The 18,181-nt window shown below is 47.0% G+C and overlaps 1 protein-coding gene across 1 annotated transcript in view; it reads left to right on the top strand.

Annotated features, from left to right (window-relative positions):
• LOC129323825 (sterol 26-hydroxylase, mitochondrial-like) overlaps nt 1–1,667 on the top strand; it is a 70,156-nt gene extending 68,489 nt beyond the window's left edge. Inside the window, exon 9 of the mRNA XM_054970567.1 lies at nt 1,063–1,667. Coding sequence (XP_054826542.1) covers nt 1,063–1,206 — 144 coding nt within the window. The 3' untranslated portion in view covers nt 1,207–1,667. The remainder of the gene's footprint in view (nt 1–1,062) is intronic.
• The last annotated feature ends 16,514 nt before the right edge of the window (nt 1,668–18,181 follow it).

Genomic DNA, 18,181 nt, shown 5'->3' with positions numbered 1-18,181 from the left:
AGAGGGCCAGCGATGTTTCTTGGCTTTGAAAATGTTAGTAATGAAAGCTACACAGAGAGTCATTGGTTCCATGTGGATGTTTTGCTCTGCCTTGGCTTTCAAACCAGACCAGTGGGTTTAGGGGAGCAGGTATTGAAGAATCTATGTAGTATCGTGTTCCCTTTGTCTCTTATCTAGAGTTTCCTCTGCTTTGCCTGAATATTTCCCAAACATGCTTCGGTGCAGCCTTTTCTGAAAGACTGCTGTATGAGTGGGTTTGCATATACTGTGTGGATCAGAAGGTGCACATTTTCAAACCACCTGCCCACATTGGTGCCATTTTGCTACTGCCATCCTTTTCCAGCCACCACTTTCCTCTCTTGCGCGGCCAGAGAGCTTTTTGCTTTCTTTTAAAAAAAAATTAGTAGTTATAGTGATACAGCAACTATTGATTTTTTTAAGACAGCAGGAAGCCCTCTGGCGGTAGTGGAGGGAATGATGGCATGAGGGGATGAATGAGGGAAGTGTGCAGAATCCTCCCCTGTGGACGCTCCGCTGCCATGGCAATGACTGCACAAAGGGGAGTTGTTATTAACATTCCTCATTTGAGGCTCTATTTCCTTCCTCTCCCTCCTGTTGTCTTTCTGTGTGGTAAAACTGTTTGAATCCCTTAGCTTCATTCTGGGGCTGCCAGCAATGAGGCAACTTTGATCTTTCTGGTTAGAAGAGATTAGTGACACATTCCTGTCAGGATCAGGAGCTTGTTCCCAGGGCCTGTTGCATTATGAGGGCAGTTTATGATGATCTTTGCATTCAACTTGTGTCGGGGCCCTGCAACTTCCAGCATCTTGCTTGAAACATGCCCCCCCCCGCCGCCCCCCAGACTGGATACAGTATTGTTCTGTCTATTCAATGTAGTGTGAAATATATTCCTTATCCCTGCTCTAGTACATTTACTACCTTTGGGGCTGCAGCATTGTGCTAGGGATGTCATAGAAACTTTGACACCCCAGAAACCAGTAGCGGCTCCTTCTGTCCCAGAACAGACAAAGCTGAGTCCAGCTCTCAATCATCCCTCTACAGATTATCCAGAAATATGAAATAAGACCTGACCCCCAGGGAAGTGAAGTGAAACCCTTGGCTCGTGTCGTCTTGGTGGCAGACAGACCCATCAACCTTCAGTTCCTGGACAGACAGACAGATGATTCTTCACACGCCTTTGGATAGGCAGCACAAAAAGTCTCTGCTAAAGCCAAAAGGTGCCTGAATTCTTAGTATTGCATATGTTCTGTTCCCAGTTTAGTGACTTTCTTCCTTGAATTTATAACCATGGACATGTCTTTTCACAAATAGTGTATAAATATACTGCAATTTGCAGGTTATTTGAATGTAGGGATCCTGCCAATATAGTGTATTATTGGAAGCTATCTTGCAAACTTTTGGGAAAAGTAAAAGGGCAGGATGTGTTTAAAATAAATTGCTTACCTACTAAACACTGTAAGCTTCACTTTAAGAAAATGAAGAAGCTGCAATCTTTGGACTTTGCCATCATGTTCTGAAACATCTTTTTTCTCCCTTTCCCCTCTTTGTACTTGACATCTGGAGTGATGAAGAGTTCTGGGGAAATCAGAGTTGCACTCACTCTTTTTGTAATATTTGGATTGGACTTAATAAAAAGTATTACAATACTGCTGTGTTTGGCATTTTTCTATGGACCAGGGCATATACTTACAATCTTTGCTGAACTTTGTGATTTCAGAAAACCTTTTTTGTCTGATGTATCAAACAATGCCAACTGGAGCACAGCACTTGCAACTTTATATTGCTTTGCCTAAAACCATAACATTAGGCAATTTATTTTTATTTATTCATGTTGTCTGTAGTCTGTTTTTCTCACTGAGAGATTCAAGCTAGATTTCACAGTGGAAGTCAACATGATCAATACAATGAGATGTCTAAAAAAAGCAATGTAATAGGACTAGGACAAGCAAAAATCTGAAACAAAGCTTAAGTATTAAACATGACACTAACAGAATGCAGAAAATGGTGTTACATAATTAGAAATACAATGCAGTGAGAGCAACATAATACATACCATATGCGGTAGTATAGTCCACAGTCCTATTCCCTTCATTCAAGCACCTTCCTGAACCATTCTGTTATAATATAGCCCTGCTACCTTTTATAAAAATGACCTCCAGAACAATTCTATTTTACATAGTTTGTGGAATGACAGATGTGTGGAAGCCTTCCTGACATCCTAAAGCAGGAAATTCCACAAGGCAGCTGCTTTGCCATTTGCAGGTTACCTAGAGCAAGTAGCAAACAATTAAATGGCAAATAATCAAATATGTCATCTTCAGACCAATAACTTTCCCCCATCATACATGTATTCACTGATCTCATCACTTGTGCAGTGAATTCACGACATATAGTGTTTTATGTTCCTGCTCTGTTGACTGAAGGGGTAGTGTTGGATTTCTAAGACACTGCTGAGCAGTCCAAATTAGTGATAGGTCCTATGGTTTCTGCCAGATTTCAACTCTGCGTTTGTTGGTCCTGTGCTATCTGATAGCATTTTTTATATCATGTGATCTGCTTTGAGTCTCAAGGAGACAGGCAGGCTATAAATAAAGAAGGTAAATAAATACCTTCTGGGTGAGACAGAAACATGTTCAGAATGAAATCCAAGAACAAGAACAATTCAGATTTCTGTTGGTGAAATCATTACCTCGATTATGTTTCAAGCCTCTAATCTACTTGAGTAATAAGAATAGTGAGAGATTTAAAGAGTGCTTAAGACATTATTAGTACAATCCTAATTATGTAAACTGTAGGCATCTATTACTGAGAGGGGACTTCTCAGGAGTTTTATGTAGTTGGTTTAAATTGTAATGTTTTAATTGTGACATAAGCCATGAGGAAACCACGACGAAAGGTGGGATGTTAATATTTTAATAAGTAAATAAATCCTAGGTAGAGTTACACCCTTCTAAGCCCATTGACTCAAAAGACTGTAGCTGTACTCAGTTTTAGATTGCAGCTCCCCGAACTCTTGTGCTGTATGTAGAAGCTGAGACAGACCTCTTCTAAATGACCATATGAAACAGCCTCTTAAGTGAGTCAGAACATAGGCCCATCAGTCTTAGTATTATCTATTCTGACTGGTGGCAGTTCTGTGGGGTCTTTTGCAGAGAACAGGCTTTCCTACCAGCTGTTACCTGAACTGCTAGAAATTCGAAGAGGAAGTGCCAGGGACTGAACCTGAGGCATATTGCTCTACCACTAAGTCACAGTCCACTCTCAAAAATGAACATAAGGAGCTGTATTGTACTGTACAGTTTATAACATTGGTCCATCTTGCTCAGAATTTTTTATTTTGATTGGCAGCAGTTTTGCAGGGTCTCAGTAGGCAGTCTACCAATCAGGGCTTTTTTCAGCTGGAACGCAGTGGAACGGAGTTCCAGCACCTCTTGAAAATGGTCACATGACTGGTGGCCCTGCCCCCTGATCTCCAGACAGAGGGGAGTTTAGATTGCCCTCTGCGCTGCTGGAGTGGTGTGGAGGACAATCTAAACTCCCCTCTATCTGGAGATCAGGGGGTGGGGCCACCAGCCTTGTGAGCATTTTCGCTGAGGGCAATTTAAACTTTAAAAAACTCCCCCTTTGTTCCAGCTGACCCAAAGTGATGTCATTGTGCGGTCCTGGGAGCATGCACACACTTTATGCACGCTGATGTGGTACCAGGGGCACTACCTCCTGCCAAGAGTTGCCCCCTGTGCTGGCAACCCACTGAATTCCACCACCTCTTTTCCCAGAAAAAAAGCCCTGCTAGCAATCATCTGCATGCAAGGGTGTACTTTTCCCTTCCCAGACAAATTCAGTGTCAGAGTCTATCAAAATGTATTTCATAGCATCTAATATATTATGCTGCATAATCTGATGGAAGTGAACAGAGATATTTTAACCAGATATTCTATTTGTTTCATCTGCACTAGAGACTTTCCCCTCTTCCTGGAAAGCAAAACAGGTACCAGCATATTTATCAGTCTTGGGTTTGCATGAAGTTTTTCAGAAGCTGCAAAAGTTCTGTGGGGCTGTGGGATGAAAAAAGCACCCTTGTTTCAGGTTCACCAATCTCTTCTTCATTACTGCATTTTATGTGGGATGGCTGAAATGTTCTCAGGTTGCTTGCAAAGAACCTTTCCCGGCAGAAGACCATAAGGAGGGCAGATGGGACAAAGGCATTGACTTTCGCATGCTACTCCTGCTCCAGCGTTCATGGGGCTCATCTGAGGAACTGAATTAGATCCGTGCTGGCGACTGAATTCAGCAGTTAATAACAAATTCCATGTCTGATCAAAGTAGGGTGCAGGGCAGGGGGGTGACGTGGCCAGCCCTGCTAACATTGTAAGAACTTTGATCACAAAGATTTGTAAAACTTGTCCCAAGAGGAAGGTTCACCATCAAAGAACTATTAAATGCGGTTCCTCAAATTGATGGCTGATTTTAATGAGAGTCATTGCTTTTTGAAGAGGAATGCTGAGTTTTGACTTAGGATGCTAGCAAGAGTTTCAGATAAGATTCACAGTTTGGATGGTACGCCTTACTGCTGTTTGCTCAACACGGATTTTTTTTTTTTTTATAAATTTTTTTATTTTTCATAACTACAAAACACTACACCAGACTATCACAAGGAAAGGGAAGAGGGAAGGGACAAAGGGGAGTGGAAAAAGAAAAAGGGGGGGGGGAATGAACTACAAACACTAAACACTACACTTCAATGTTTCCCTTCATACTGTCATAATACAAAAATAGCTCCATAGAATAATGATGGAGTGGTTAATCATACAGAGAATAAACATTTCAAATTCTGATTAAACTTTCCTCCCCCTTCTGGGTCCCGGACGCAATTCTCTCTGTGCAACTGCTGTTGCAATGCTCTCCTCTTCCCCCCCCCCTCCGGCTCCTCCTTTTCTTCGTTCTTGGTGCAGCAGAATTCTGGGTTTTTATTCTCAAAATCCTTTAGTTGATCTTCTGATAATATCTTATATGCCTGATCTTTATATCTGAACCATATTCCTTCCGGGAATAACCATTTGTACTTTATTCCATGGTCCCTCAGAAGAGCTGCAAACTTTTTATATTTAAAACGCCGTTTCCGGACTAGAAATGGAACGTCCTTCAAAATCTTGACTTTCAAACCCATAAAGTCCAAATCCGCATTGTATGAGTTATATAGGATGGTGTCCCGAATCTTTTTAGTTGAAAAGTCAATAATGATCTCACGAGGCAACTGTCGCTTTGTTGCATATTTTGAAGAAGCCCGACGGACCTCCAAAATGGCGCTTTTAACCTCTTCTTTAGTCGTCCTCGCGGGTGTCGCCAGTAGTTCCGAGACCAAATCCCACAGATCCTCATTTTCCTCCTCTTTCACGTTTTGGAGACGCAAAATTGTCTGCGTTCGTTCCACTTGTAGCCCGATCAGTTGGTTCTCCACCAACTTCAACTCCTTTTTTGTAGCCTTCACAAGTGACGCACTTTCCAGAGCAGACTTTTCTGCCCCCCCCGCTGCTGCCTTAATGGTTTTCACCTCGCTTTCAATTAAGCCCACCCTTTGATCAGTTTCGTTCAGCTTGTCAACAAAGGGTTTTATAGCTTCCACCACCGCCCTGCGCACCAATTCTTCGAGCGACTCCCCTTTCTGCAAGGTGGCCGAGATTGACTTACCGAGAGCGGGACTTTGCTTCTTTGCTGCCATTTTGGGGGGGGGGGGCGCCAACAAAATTCTGGAACTCCACGAAGGGGAAGAGCGAGTCTTCTTCAGATCAACCTCTCCTTCACAAACGCTTGTAAAACAGAAGGGATTCGCTTGTTTACAGGCTTCCGCCTGTTTCTTTTACTTGCCGTTTCTCGTTGCCCGGCGGCACTCGAGGCGCCGCGCACATCTGCCGGCCTCCATAGGGACAAACGGGCAATTCCCTCCCCGCATTGATTTCGGGGAGTTCTTCCCGCCGCGTCCCGGACCCTGGCTCCCTCCCTGGGAGTCCTGGGGGCTAATCCTTGCAGATCAGCCGCCCGGTCAGGGTGCCCGGTCGTTTCCTCCCGGACCAGCCGAGAGGAGCGTCCGGCATGGCTGAGAAAACGAAACCGACCTGCTCAACACGGATTTTGATTTCAGAGACAGTCCTTAGGCTCCTTTTGGCACTAGGTGCACATGCAAGACAGGCGAATCATCCAACCGGCCTCTCCCAGGGAGGGGGGAAATATGTGCCCCAACTGGTATTTATTAAATCTCAGTCATCCTGCCCTGTGGATCTTGAGGATGTGAGATGGAGGGTGAAATGTGGGCTGTCTTAGTATGTTTTTATATGATTGCTACCAGTGTTATATGCTGTTAATCCGCTCTGAGCCCACTTGCAGGGAGAATGGACGATAAATAAAATAAATAAAGAAGACACTAGTCTTGTGTTACTGGAAGTGCCTAGCACTAGTGGAACATGTTGTGCAACAGAGAAGTATTGCGGCAATGGAAAACAGTGCTACATCAGCGGAAGAAAGTCATAGGTATCAAGCCTGCTCCTTCTGTTATCAGACTCGGTGAAATCTGGAAATTATATGATCAGGCAGGGCAAAAGGCCACTCCCGCCTTTGCAGAAAAATAGTGGGAGTCAAACGAATACACATGCACTCTGGATCATCATTGGCCAATATGTGGGAGACTGGATTGGGTTTATCTCACCAGCAGCTCCATGGTTTAGGATTCCCATCTGTCTATACCTCTCCTGATACCCTTCCAGTTGCTAGGAAGGGGGGATTCTCTCTGTGTGTATTTATATATTTATCTTATGAAATCAGAATTATCTTGATTTTCCTCCCTCTGCCTCATCTTCTCAAATTGTTTGTGCGTATGTCCACCCGTTTCCATCTTTCCAGTATGTCCACCCGTTTCCGTCTTTCTTCTTCCCGGCAGTTACCATGCTATATACAACAATAAATAACATTGAAATAAACCATATACAATGTCTTAAAGGTTTAGAAACAATTGAACAACTTACAGCAATATTTCCTATGCAAAGTACAGAACATATCCTTTACTTCTCCAGTAAGAACAGCGGCAGCTGCATGTAATGCTAGGGACTACACTGCAGGATGAGTCTATGCATGGTGGGGAGAACCAGGGAAGAAGAAGGTCTCTTAGTCCGACCCCATTGAGACTCGCTCAGATTTGGATACTACTGAGGGGGAAGATACCGACACTTCTGTAGAAAATGAAGGGATCCTAGCAAGAAATAGGTGGATGCACTATACTAGGAATAGGGGGAGAGGAAATTTTTTAAGAGCTCCTCCTCGCAGGGGGAGGAAGACTTGATTGTTAATTTATCTTCCCACCCACTTTCCCTTTATGAACGTAATATACTTAATAAGGGTTTGGGGTTTGTTCCGACCCCTCGGTATGACAGCTTTAAAACATGCCTTGACCTCTTTAAGTTGACTCGTTGATGATTAAGGTAAGAAACTTTTTTGGTGAGTCTCCCCCACCTGATACCACTCGTGGGCGTTTACAGTGACGGTCTACTTTTACCCCCATGTGTGTGAACCACAATTTGCAAACTTTTGAGTCCATGGTCCTAAAGGAGATCAGTATCAAGGAAAGAAATTTTGTCCCTAGATGGAAAAATCTTAGCAGGGAAGAATACCTGGCATTAAATACCCTGACTTCAGACTCCAATATTATTATAAGGGAAGCAGATAAGGGGGGTGCTGTTGTTGTACTTAATAGGGATGATTATTTGAAGGAGGCGAAACATCAATTGGCAGTACAGTCAAATTACAAACCTATCCCGGGTGATCCTATTAAACACATTGATCAGGACAACGATTGATAAGGGTTTTTGTTTGGGATATATTTCAGATAATATACACAGAGCTCTGTTGAATTTATATCCTCGCACCCCTGTGTTATATTTGTTACTGAAAATTCATAAGCCTGAGAGACCACCTCCTGGTCGACCTATTATTTCGGGTGTGGGATCCATTCTAGAACCGTTAGCAAAATATGTTGATTCTTTTTTGCAACCTGCTGTTAGGAAACTCAGCACTTATATACGTGATTCTAGAGATCTCATTACATCACTTGAAGGGTTGCTACTTCCTCCACATTCTGTCTTTATGACTATGGATGTGATTTCACTCTACACCAATAATCCCCACCAGGATGCACGTGATACTGTTGAAAAGGTCCTTAATGATCGGTTGGACCCCTCTCCTCCCACTTTTTTCTTGTGTTCCCTTTTGGAAATAGTTCTGGAATATAATTACTTCAGATTTGGCAAGGACTTCTATGTGCAAACTAAAGGAGTCGCGATGGGCTCTTCAGTAGCACCAAGTGTTGCTAATTTGTTTATGGGACGATTCGAATCTGATTTCTACTGCAGTCGGGATGCCAATCCTCATTTTGATTCCATTATAATTTTTAAAAGATTTATTGATGATCTTTTCTTGATTATCTCAGATAAATCTAGTGCGGAACTGTTATGTCAGTGGATGAGTTCCGTCAATACTAACATCCAATTCACTTGGAAAATTGAGGAGCAGACTATAGACTACTTGGACCTGATGGTCTATAGAATGAATGATAACACTCTAGCTGTTCGTCCCTTTCATAAGGTTACAGATAGAAATACTTATCTATTATATCAATCATTCCATCCTGCACATCTTAGTAATAATTTTCCCTATAGCCAATTTCTGAGAATGAAACAGAGTAGTACGCAACATACTGATTTCCAAATTAATTCTGAACAAATGTATAGGGATTAGGGGTGTGCAGTTCGGGTTACTGAAACCCGAAAAAATCCCGAATCACCCTGATTCAGGGTGATTCGGGTTTCCCGAATCGATTTGGGAAACCCGAATCGGCATGTCCCAAATCGATTCGGGGCGATTCGGGGCGCCATTTTGCTAGGCGCTTGCTTTGGCAAGCATCTAACAAAAGCCTGCAGGAAGCTTAGCTTCCTGCAGGCTCTTAGAAGAAGGGAGGGGGGAAAGGAGTGAGTCACTCACTCCTTCTGTCACCCCCACCCCTCTTGCAAAGGAGGGAAGGGAATCCTTTGCTTTGCCTTGCAAATGCAAGGTGCATTCATTGCTTTGCCAATAGCATTGCACTTTGCATTTGCAAAGCAATGCCAGCATTCTGAGATTCCCACCAAAATTAACAGGTAGGGGAGGGGGAGCAGGAGGAGGGTGACTGTTGGAGTGTGGGGGGGTAAGGCAAGGGAGGGGGGACTTTAGGAGTCACCAATCCTACTGCTGCATCCTTCTGCCAGCCAATAGATTCAAATCTTTGGCTGAGGCTGCAGCAGGGGAAGGGGATTTAAATTTGGGGCAAGAGTGGTCTGGAACAGTTCTGTTGCTGCGTGCTGACTGAGAGAGGAGAGAGGCTGCACCTGGAGGACATCTGCCTGGAGGATCAACTGTGCTGGTCTGGACATCCTGAGAGGAGACCTGGTAGGCCTTTTTTAATTTTTATAAATTTTTTGATGCTGGCTGGCTGGGCAATGTGCTGCTGTGGCCTGCCTCTGCAAAAAGATGCTTCAGTTTAGTCTGTCTTGGCATGGCCTGGGGGGACATTTTCAGGTTGGGCAGAAAAGGAGAATGTTTGAGGGTGGGGGGGTTCAGCATTGGTTGTTGTGCTTTCTTTCTTTAATGTTTCCTTTGTTATGCTTGAGTGTGGGGTGGTCTTGATCTACTGTTTCCCAGGCCTAAAAAATGAGTGTGCCAGCTTTGGGCCTACACAGGCTAGAAGCTCTGCTGGGTGGCTTTGATGCCTGTTTGCTGGCTGGCCTGGCACTCACAAGCACGCTTCACAAACTGGATTGGTGTGTCTTGCTTTGCTGTTTCTGGTCCCCTTCCTCCAATGCTTCCCACCAGGCTCTCAAACAAGTGTGCCAGCCTCTGGCCCACACATAGGCCTGCTGCTCTGGCTTTGGTGCCTGTTTGCTGGCTGGCCTGGCACTCACAAGCATGCTTCACAAACAGGTTGCTGACCGTTCGTGGACCTCTTCTGGACTGGACTGCACTTGGAGGACATCGGCTTGGAGACCTCTGCGTGTGTGGAGGATCAACTTTGCTGCTGGACATCTGGAGAGGAGGACTGGTAGGTTTTTTTTAAAAAAATGTTTTTTGAATTTATTGCTGCTGCTGTGGCAATCTGCTAGCATATGCTTTAGTTTGGTTTTTATGGCTTGGGCTAGGAGGGACATTTTCTAGTTGGGCAAGAGGACATTGTTTGGGGGTTGGGGGGGTTCAGTATTGATTGTTGTGCTTTCTTTCTTTAATGTTTCCTTTGTTATGCTTGAGTATGGGGTGGGCTTGATCTACTGTTTCCACCAAAAAATGAGTGTGCCAGCTTTGGGCCTAAACACAGGCCTGCTCTGCAGGGTGGATGTGTTGTGATTTAACAATGGTTGGCCCTAGCCTTTCTGTGGGGGGGTGGTTCCTGCATGCCACCTGACTTTTAACTATGGCACCGCTTCCTCACAATGGCTTCAGGACTGTCTAGGCCCAAAGCAGATCGGGGCCTTGACTTTTGGGGGTTGTGTGTGTGTGCAGCGTGTTATTGACTCTGTTAACATGATTCCACCTTTCTTGACAGCATCGCGGAGGAGAGGAGGACCAGCTGCACGACCGCCTGAACATCGCTGGACTGCAGGACTGGTGAGTGAGTCTGGGTTTACATTTGGGTGGGCTTAGGGGTGGGTTCTTGCTAGTCTGAGAGGGGGGAGGCACATTTTCAGACCACCACATCCACACCCCACACCGACACACCACAGAAACATTGTTCCCGCTAAATAGTGTCTTAGGTAGGTAGGCCAGTTGGTAGGTATTCAGTGACTAATTGCCCTCAACGTAATCGACAGGGAAACCAAGCGTAGTTTTTAAAAAAAAACTAAATAGGGACTCAGCAGGAAAAGCATTAGTGAGTGAGAGTTAGGTTTGAATTCTAAATATATACAAATTTGGAATAGCTGTCAATAGGCTTCCCATTAGTGTCCCCATAACTAGGGTTCCACTGCCCATCTCTGGCACCCGTGGTGGTGCCAGGCCGGCCTGGGCATACTAGTGTGTGAGTGTCTAAGGCTGTCTGTCACCTACTGAGGTTTAGGGCCAGCTCAATTCCGGAGAAATTCAGCTGTTTGGCAGGCTCAGGTTCCCCGACATAAATAGGGTCGCTTAAAAAGGCACTTGATTGTTCATCTCCAAGTCACAGAGCCACTAGAAGCACAGATTTAGAGCAGGTAACTTAGGTCTTGAAAACAAAGTTGACCTTTGTTTTCCCAAGGTTTTCTGATTAGTTAGTGTAGATTTCGGGAGGGGAAAGTATGTCAGAGAGGAAAACAGAGAGGGGCCCCGGGGGAAAGGCTAGGGAGAAATCTAGATGGGAGGAGGGGAGGGAGAGGGGGACTGCTGCGGCAGCCCCCCATCTGAGCGGAGGAGGCCCTCCCCTGTGCTGCTGCCGTTCACCAGCCTGGCTTCTGGTGACAGGAAGAGGGTTCGCAAGACTCTCTTTCCTGAGGCAGCTGCTGGAGGGCCACCCCCAACCCGGGTGCGTGAGGCAGGGGCTGGCACTGGGCGGGGGCCTGCTGCTGAGGCTCCTCCTTCTCCAGTGGTTGCGAGCCAGCTGCTGGAGGAGGGGCAGTCCTGGGATGGACGTGGGGCATGTGACTTTTCCATCCCTCACGATCACCCCAGGAACCCGGAGGATGTTGGAGGAACTGCCCGTGAGACCCCCCCTGGGGCGGTCCACCCCAGTTTCCTCTGAGGCCAGCAGCAGGCCTCTTGCGGCAGTGCAGGAGGAGAGGATGCAGGAGAAAGAGGCAGAGACTGTGGTGGAAGAGCCCACATCTCTGCCCCTTCAGCCTCGTCCATCCCCACCTGCCCAGCCGAGAGTGGGACACGGTGTGGCCGGCCAGAGCACCTCACAGGAGGTGCCTTGGGGTGGGCCCAAAAGCGCTTCTCCTGTGAAGCGTGGGCTGCCCTTTACCTCCGAATTCTGGAAGCACTTCCAGACAACGGAGGATTCCCGAACAGCCCAGTGCCTGCATTGTGGGCAGCGCGTCAGCTGTGGCAGAGATGCACAGCATCTCACCACGTCTGGGATGAGGAACCACATGAGGAGGCACCACCAGGCGGTGCTTCTTCGGGAGGAGAGTTCAAGTGGCGCCACACGGCCGCCACCTAGCCAGAAGGAGGCAGGCTCCTCTGGTGCTCTCCCCCCACGGGTTCCTGTAGGGAAGGGACGCCAAGCCTCTCTCCCGGAGATGCTTGGTAAGCAGGGCCCTAGTGTGCCCAGAGAGGGGATCCAGAGGGCAAGCCGGCGCCTCACGTGCCACATCGTCAACATGGTAGCGGTGGATGGGAGACCATTTTCCATAGTAGAAGACTTCGGCTTCTCAGGGCTGCTCCACGATTTCTTTCCCTGGTACGCCGTCCCTGCTCGCACGATGTTGAGCAGATCGGTGGTGCCCTCGTTTTACAGGGCTGCCAGGGACCATGTGAAGGCACAGTTGTCCTGGGTTGCCGGGAGAACTGTGCACTTCACATCCGACATCTGGACCTGCCCAAGTGTGCAGCAAGCGTACCTCTCACTTACTGCTCACTGGTGGGAACCTGAGGTGGTTCTGGGTGGGGGTTGGGGGAAGGTGCTTAGAACAGCTAGCCAGGGAAGGATGGGAGACCGCCGGGCTGGCTACTGCAAGGCCTTGCTTCACGCCGAGGTGCTCGACGTGTCCCACATGGCAGAGAACATCGCTGCCACCTTGAGGAGACAGTTGGAAGAGTGGGTAGGCCAGGGACCCGCCACCGTGGGATGCATGGTGACGGACGGTGGCAAGAACATGAGGGCAGCAGCGCTTCTTGTGAGCCAAGAGTGCATCTACTGTGTGGCTCACAAACTTCATCTAGTGGTGAGAGATGCGCTGGGGTTGGGCTCCTCGAAGGAACCCCTTGATACCCGGACTCATGAACTCCAGTTACTGATCCAGAAATGTCAGAGGCTCACAAGTCACTTCTCACGCAGCGTGAAAGCCATGCACGAACTGCGCCAGACACAGGTCAGGACAGGTGTGCCGGATCACGCTCTGATCACTGACGTGAGCACTCGCTGGAACTCCACCTGCGCCATGCTTGAGCGCTTGGTGGAGCAGCAGGCCACACTCCACTCGTGGCTCTCCGAGAGCCGCAGTGCGAGTCAGGTGGGTGAGTTCAGCCGGGAGGATTGGCTCACTGTCACCCAGACAGTGGAGGTCCTGAAGCCCTTCAAGGACTTCACTGTGGCGGTCTCGTCAGATACGGCGACCCTCAGTCTGGTCATTCCCCTGGTGCACACGCTCCAGAGGAATCTGGCCACCCTTGCAGACCGGGTCGCGCCCCGTGCTGACCTTGTTCCAGCGGTGCGCGCACTGGTGAGAAGGCTTCAGCATGGCATAGCTGCCAGGCTAACTCCTCTCACGCAGATCGAGTCATACATGTTGGCGGCCATGTGTGACCTGCGCATAAAGGGCAACTTCGCCGAGTGGGACGGGAACCTCACCCAAGCCAGAAACGCCCTCTGCTCTTGGGTGAGGCGCAGGCAGGCTGCGAGGGGACACCTGTCGACAGGGGGGATGCAAGAGGGGCCCTGCCGTGCGGGTCCCTCTGACACCCCCTCTGTGCAGCCCCCCCCCACAGCCACCACCGGAGTGCCAATGGAGATGGAGCTGCTCCGGTGGGCCCTCGTCCCCTCTGGGGTCGTGAGGACCATGAGAGAGGATCCGGCGGAAGCAATGGTCAGGGACTACCTCGCAGAGCCCTGCGAGTCGCTCTCCACCGATCCGCTCAGCTACTGGGCCAAGAAGGAGTCGGTCTGGCCGGACCTCTCCCTCGAGGCACAGCGGCTGCTCTCATGCCCTCCGAAGAGCGTGGAGAGCAAGCGCGTGTTTTCTCATGCGGGCAACATTGTCGGCCCACATCGCACTCACCTTCTCCCTTGGAGAGTCAAGCAGTTGACCTTCCTGAAGGTCAAAAAAGGTCTGAAGGTCAACTCTCGCCTCTTCGATTTTTCAGGACTGGACTTCCAGAGTGACTGAGGTGAGCCCAACTTGTGGCCTGCATCCTCTGCGAGTCCAATCCTTTGGAATCGCGCTCTCCCCTGCATAAAACCCTGTAGACACAGTTAAAACCGGCCGGTAGAGGGAGGGTGGTTAGGAACCAGTGGCAAAGGGAATCCACCCAGCAATTTGAAAGCCCCCCCCCAAGGGAATTCAAAACATCTCCCAGCACTGAGACAGACCCTGTGGGACCAAATTTATTCTGAAAAATAATGCCCCAGAAACGTGGATTGCCACTGGAGGGAGAAATAGGTTAGATAGGGATTGCTTAGGTGGGGATTAGGGAATGGGAAAATGTCAGATCCTTCTGTTTGGAATGTTTAAAATGTTTTTCAGTATTCAAGTTTTTTACAAAAAAAAAAACCCCAAAAAAGTTGAAATGTTTGTTAAGAGAGTTCAATTTTTCTTTAAAAAAAAGAAAAAAACCCCAAAAGTTGAAATGTTTGTTAAGAGTTCAAATTTTCTTTAAAAAAAGAAAAAACAAAAAAAAAGTTGAAATGTTGCTGTTTGGTTTGCTTGCGGGGGGGGGGGGGAGCGGGAAGAGTTGGGGATGGGCACCAGCCAATGATGATGTCTCGCAGATGTTTCCAGTTACATGCTGAGGCTGGTGTGTGGGGGGGGGGGGAACTCTGCAACACCGCTCCACAAATACCAGTGGTCTGTGCCTTGGCAGTGCCAGCTCCAACTTTGTGTGGCTGAACTGAAAGCATAGCCCAAGGAAATGACATTGGTTCTGCTGGACCTTGTTGCAGTGGTTTCCCCCCAATTAAGTTTGGTGATGGAGGGGTAGTTGACAGATGGGCTCACGCGCCTAGAAATAAAGAAATTGTGGTATTTTGTTGTTATGGAGGTGTCGAGGGGATGAGCAAATTAGTATTTTATTTCATGATAGTTGTGTTATTTTCTGACTAAGAGTCTAAGACAATGCTGTCCTGCCTGTGGGTGTGCCCTGCTGCCGTGTAGCCTACATCTGTCCAAGACAGAAAGTGTTTTTGACCCATTTTGCCCTCCCGCTGTGCAACCCACATCTTGTAATGCTGTTTTCAAGTTTTGCTGATTGTCTAATATTAATTGTTGTGTTATGTTTGTGTAGTGTGACTCACCGCAAGCATGCTGTTTTCATGCCCTTTTGTGCCCTGCTGCTGTGTAAATTTAAGCAGTTCATGAAATGAAGTGTTTTTGAAAGGTCTTGTTATAGTTTTGTTGAATCTCTGATTTGAAGTTGGTTGTGTTAATTTTGTCTAGGGGACTTCTGTTTTCATGCCCTGTTGTGCACTCCTACTGTATAACCCAATTCAGTTCAAAAATTTTAGAGTTTGTTAAAAAAAATTTTTTTAAAGATTCTATGATGTGTAGTGAATTGTGTAGTCCTTTTGTGTGGGGGACAATTAGTGTGATTTGATGTGATTTGTTGACCTATTGTACTTTGAAAGTGAGAAAATAAAGTTTTTTTTAAACTTGAATCATTGTGTGTGTGTTCCCTTCTTTGATGTGAGGTTGGTTCCCAGCATTGGGAACAATGGGGCAGGCTGGCCAGCCTTCTCTGTAGGTGGTGGGGGTGTCAGGGGGTGGTTGTCTGTGTGTCAGGTCAGGTGCTCTTTCCCAGGGACAAGTTGGCACTCAGGAGTGTTCCCATTGTGGCACCCCTGGGCTGTGCGGATTTGCCCTGGGAAAGAGAGTTTAGAAGTTCCCAAAGGGGAAGGGCTGGCCATCCTGTTCCTGGGGTTATGGTGGGTGTAGGGCTGCTGGGGGTGGATTTGGGTCTGTGAGGGGCTAATGTGGGGATTTGGGTCTGTGTGTGGCAGCTGGGGGGGAATTGGGTTTGTGAGGGGCAGTAGGGGGTGGACTTTGGGGGCTGAGAGCACCTACTTGGAGAAGCCATGAAATGCCCCCCCCCAAGAGGGAGCAGGCTGAGCCTTGGTGGGGGGTGGGAGTAGAAGTGGGAGAAGGGCCCCTGAGGGTTGGGGGGCATTTTGCATGCAAAATGCCACCCCTGGCAAGACAAGCCTCCCCCAGCTGTAAGTAGTAGAGAAAAGAGCACCTACTTGGGGAGGCCATGAAATGCCCCCCCCAAGTGGGAGCAGGCTGAGCCTTGGTGGGGGGTGGGAGGAAAGGTGGGAGAAGGGCCCCTGAGGGTTGGGGGGCATTTTGCATGCAAAATGCCACCCCTGGCAAAGGAAGCCTGCCTCTTCATTTTTCCCCCATAGGAAAAAATGAATGAAGATCAGCAGCAGCAACCTAAAGCTATGCTCTTTTTTAGGTGAGGATAGGGGGACCTGGTTTGGGGGGCCATAACATGGCCCCCCAAAGTCCAATCGGCCTGAAACTTGGGGGGTTGTTAGAGGAGAGTTAGAGGAAGGCCCCCACCGATTTTGGGTTGATTCGGTGGGAAAATGCCTCCCCCAGGCTTCAGAGAAGCCTGGGGAGGCTTTTTCTCATTGAAAAAGCTTTCCCGAATCGCCCTGAATCGCCATTCCTGAATTGGCTTGGCGATTCGGGGACAGCGATTCCCAATCGGCTTCTCGATTCGGGTATACCCGAATCAGGAAAGTCGAACCACTGTGCCTTTGCACACCCCTAATAGGGATTTTCAAAGGAGAGGATATTCAGATAGAATAGTATCTGTGTGCAAAGAGAGAGCTATAAATAGGACTAGGCAAGAAGTTTTGTCGTCAGGACACAAAGATCAACCCTATAGAATGACCTTTGCAATGGATTACACGCCCATGACCAACATGGTTAAAAGAGCGGTTTTGAAATATTGGCCATTAATACAGGGTCTGCTGGGTTGCGCTTTACCACCTAAAATAGCATATAGAAGGACGCACAACCTGAAGGACATCCTAGTGAGGACGGATATTTGTGAACCTCCAACTTCAGTAACTTCTTTGCCAAAAGGTTTTTTTCCGTGTGGCCACTGCTCAGTATGTAATCTGGTCATGGATAACCGTGCTACCAGAGACTTTAATATCCCACTCACTGACTTTTCTACATGTAACACAGATAAAGTTGTCTATTTAATTAAATGCCAATGTAATTTATTTTATGTGGGTAGTACCACCCGTGTGATTAGGCTAAGAATTCAGGAGCATCTCTCCCGCATTCGACACAGAGTGGTTGAGACCTGGTGTCTCATTTTTGCCAGGTGGGCCATGGCATAAGGGATTTGTTGTTTACTGTGTTAAACGTGAGTGGAGCCACAAATGTGGAATTTGTTAAGAGGGATCTACTCAGGAAGGAAGCAATGTGGACTCATAAACCTGATATTGTGTCTCCTAAAGGGCTTAATGTAAATATGGATCTAACTTGTTTTTTGGCTTAATTGCTATCTGTGGAGGTATGTGGTGTGTTCTCTTTAATGTACTTAATTGTTACTGTGGGTTTCCACAGCTGTTAGTCTTTATAAGCAACTGACATTACATGCAGCTGCTGCTGTTCTTACTGGAGAAGTAGAGGATATGTTCTGTACTTTGCACAGGAAATATTGCTGTAAGTTGTTCAATTGTTTCTAAACCTTTAAGACATTGTATATGGTTTATTTCAGTGTTATTTATTGTTGTATATAGCGTGGTAACTGCCAGGAAGAAGAAAGACGGAAATGGGTGGACATACTGGTGCCTCCATCACAGTTACTCCTTGATGGATTTCTTCATGGATTTCTTCAGCTTTACTTTAGAACTTTCCTTGCAATGAAGATTATTTCTGTTGAACATCTCCTATTGATTGGTTTATAAATGCTTTGCTGCTCTAGGCACGGTTACTTTAAAATTTTGTATACGGTTATTTATTACCCTTTGCAACCTGCACTTTATGGTAAATTTCCTGTTGACCCTGTGCTTAGAAGCATCATCTGGCAGCCACCTTGTTTTGTACAGTTGCTTTGTATCTTATCAATGTTTGGACCTTAAATTGTATTTCATTGTATGTATTATATTCTTGAGACTGTTTCACTTGATTGATTTTTTGTAGTTGGTTTATCACGGTGCTCTGTGAGCTTTTTTTGCTGGCTTCTTCCCAACAGGACAAATTATACCACTTCCCCTCTTTGGTAA

The sequence above is a fragment of the Eublepharis macularius genome, chromosome 2 (genome assembly GCF_028583425.1).
Source record: "Eublepharis macularius isolate TG4126 chromosome 2, MPM_Emac_v1.0, whole genome shotgun sequence".
NCBI classification, from domain to species: Eukaryota; Metazoa; Chordata; class Lepidosauria; order Squamata; family Eublepharidae; genus Eublepharis; species Eublepharis macularius.
Note: the sequence above shows the minus strand (reverse complement) of the source record. Positions and strands in the feature narration are given on the sequence as shown.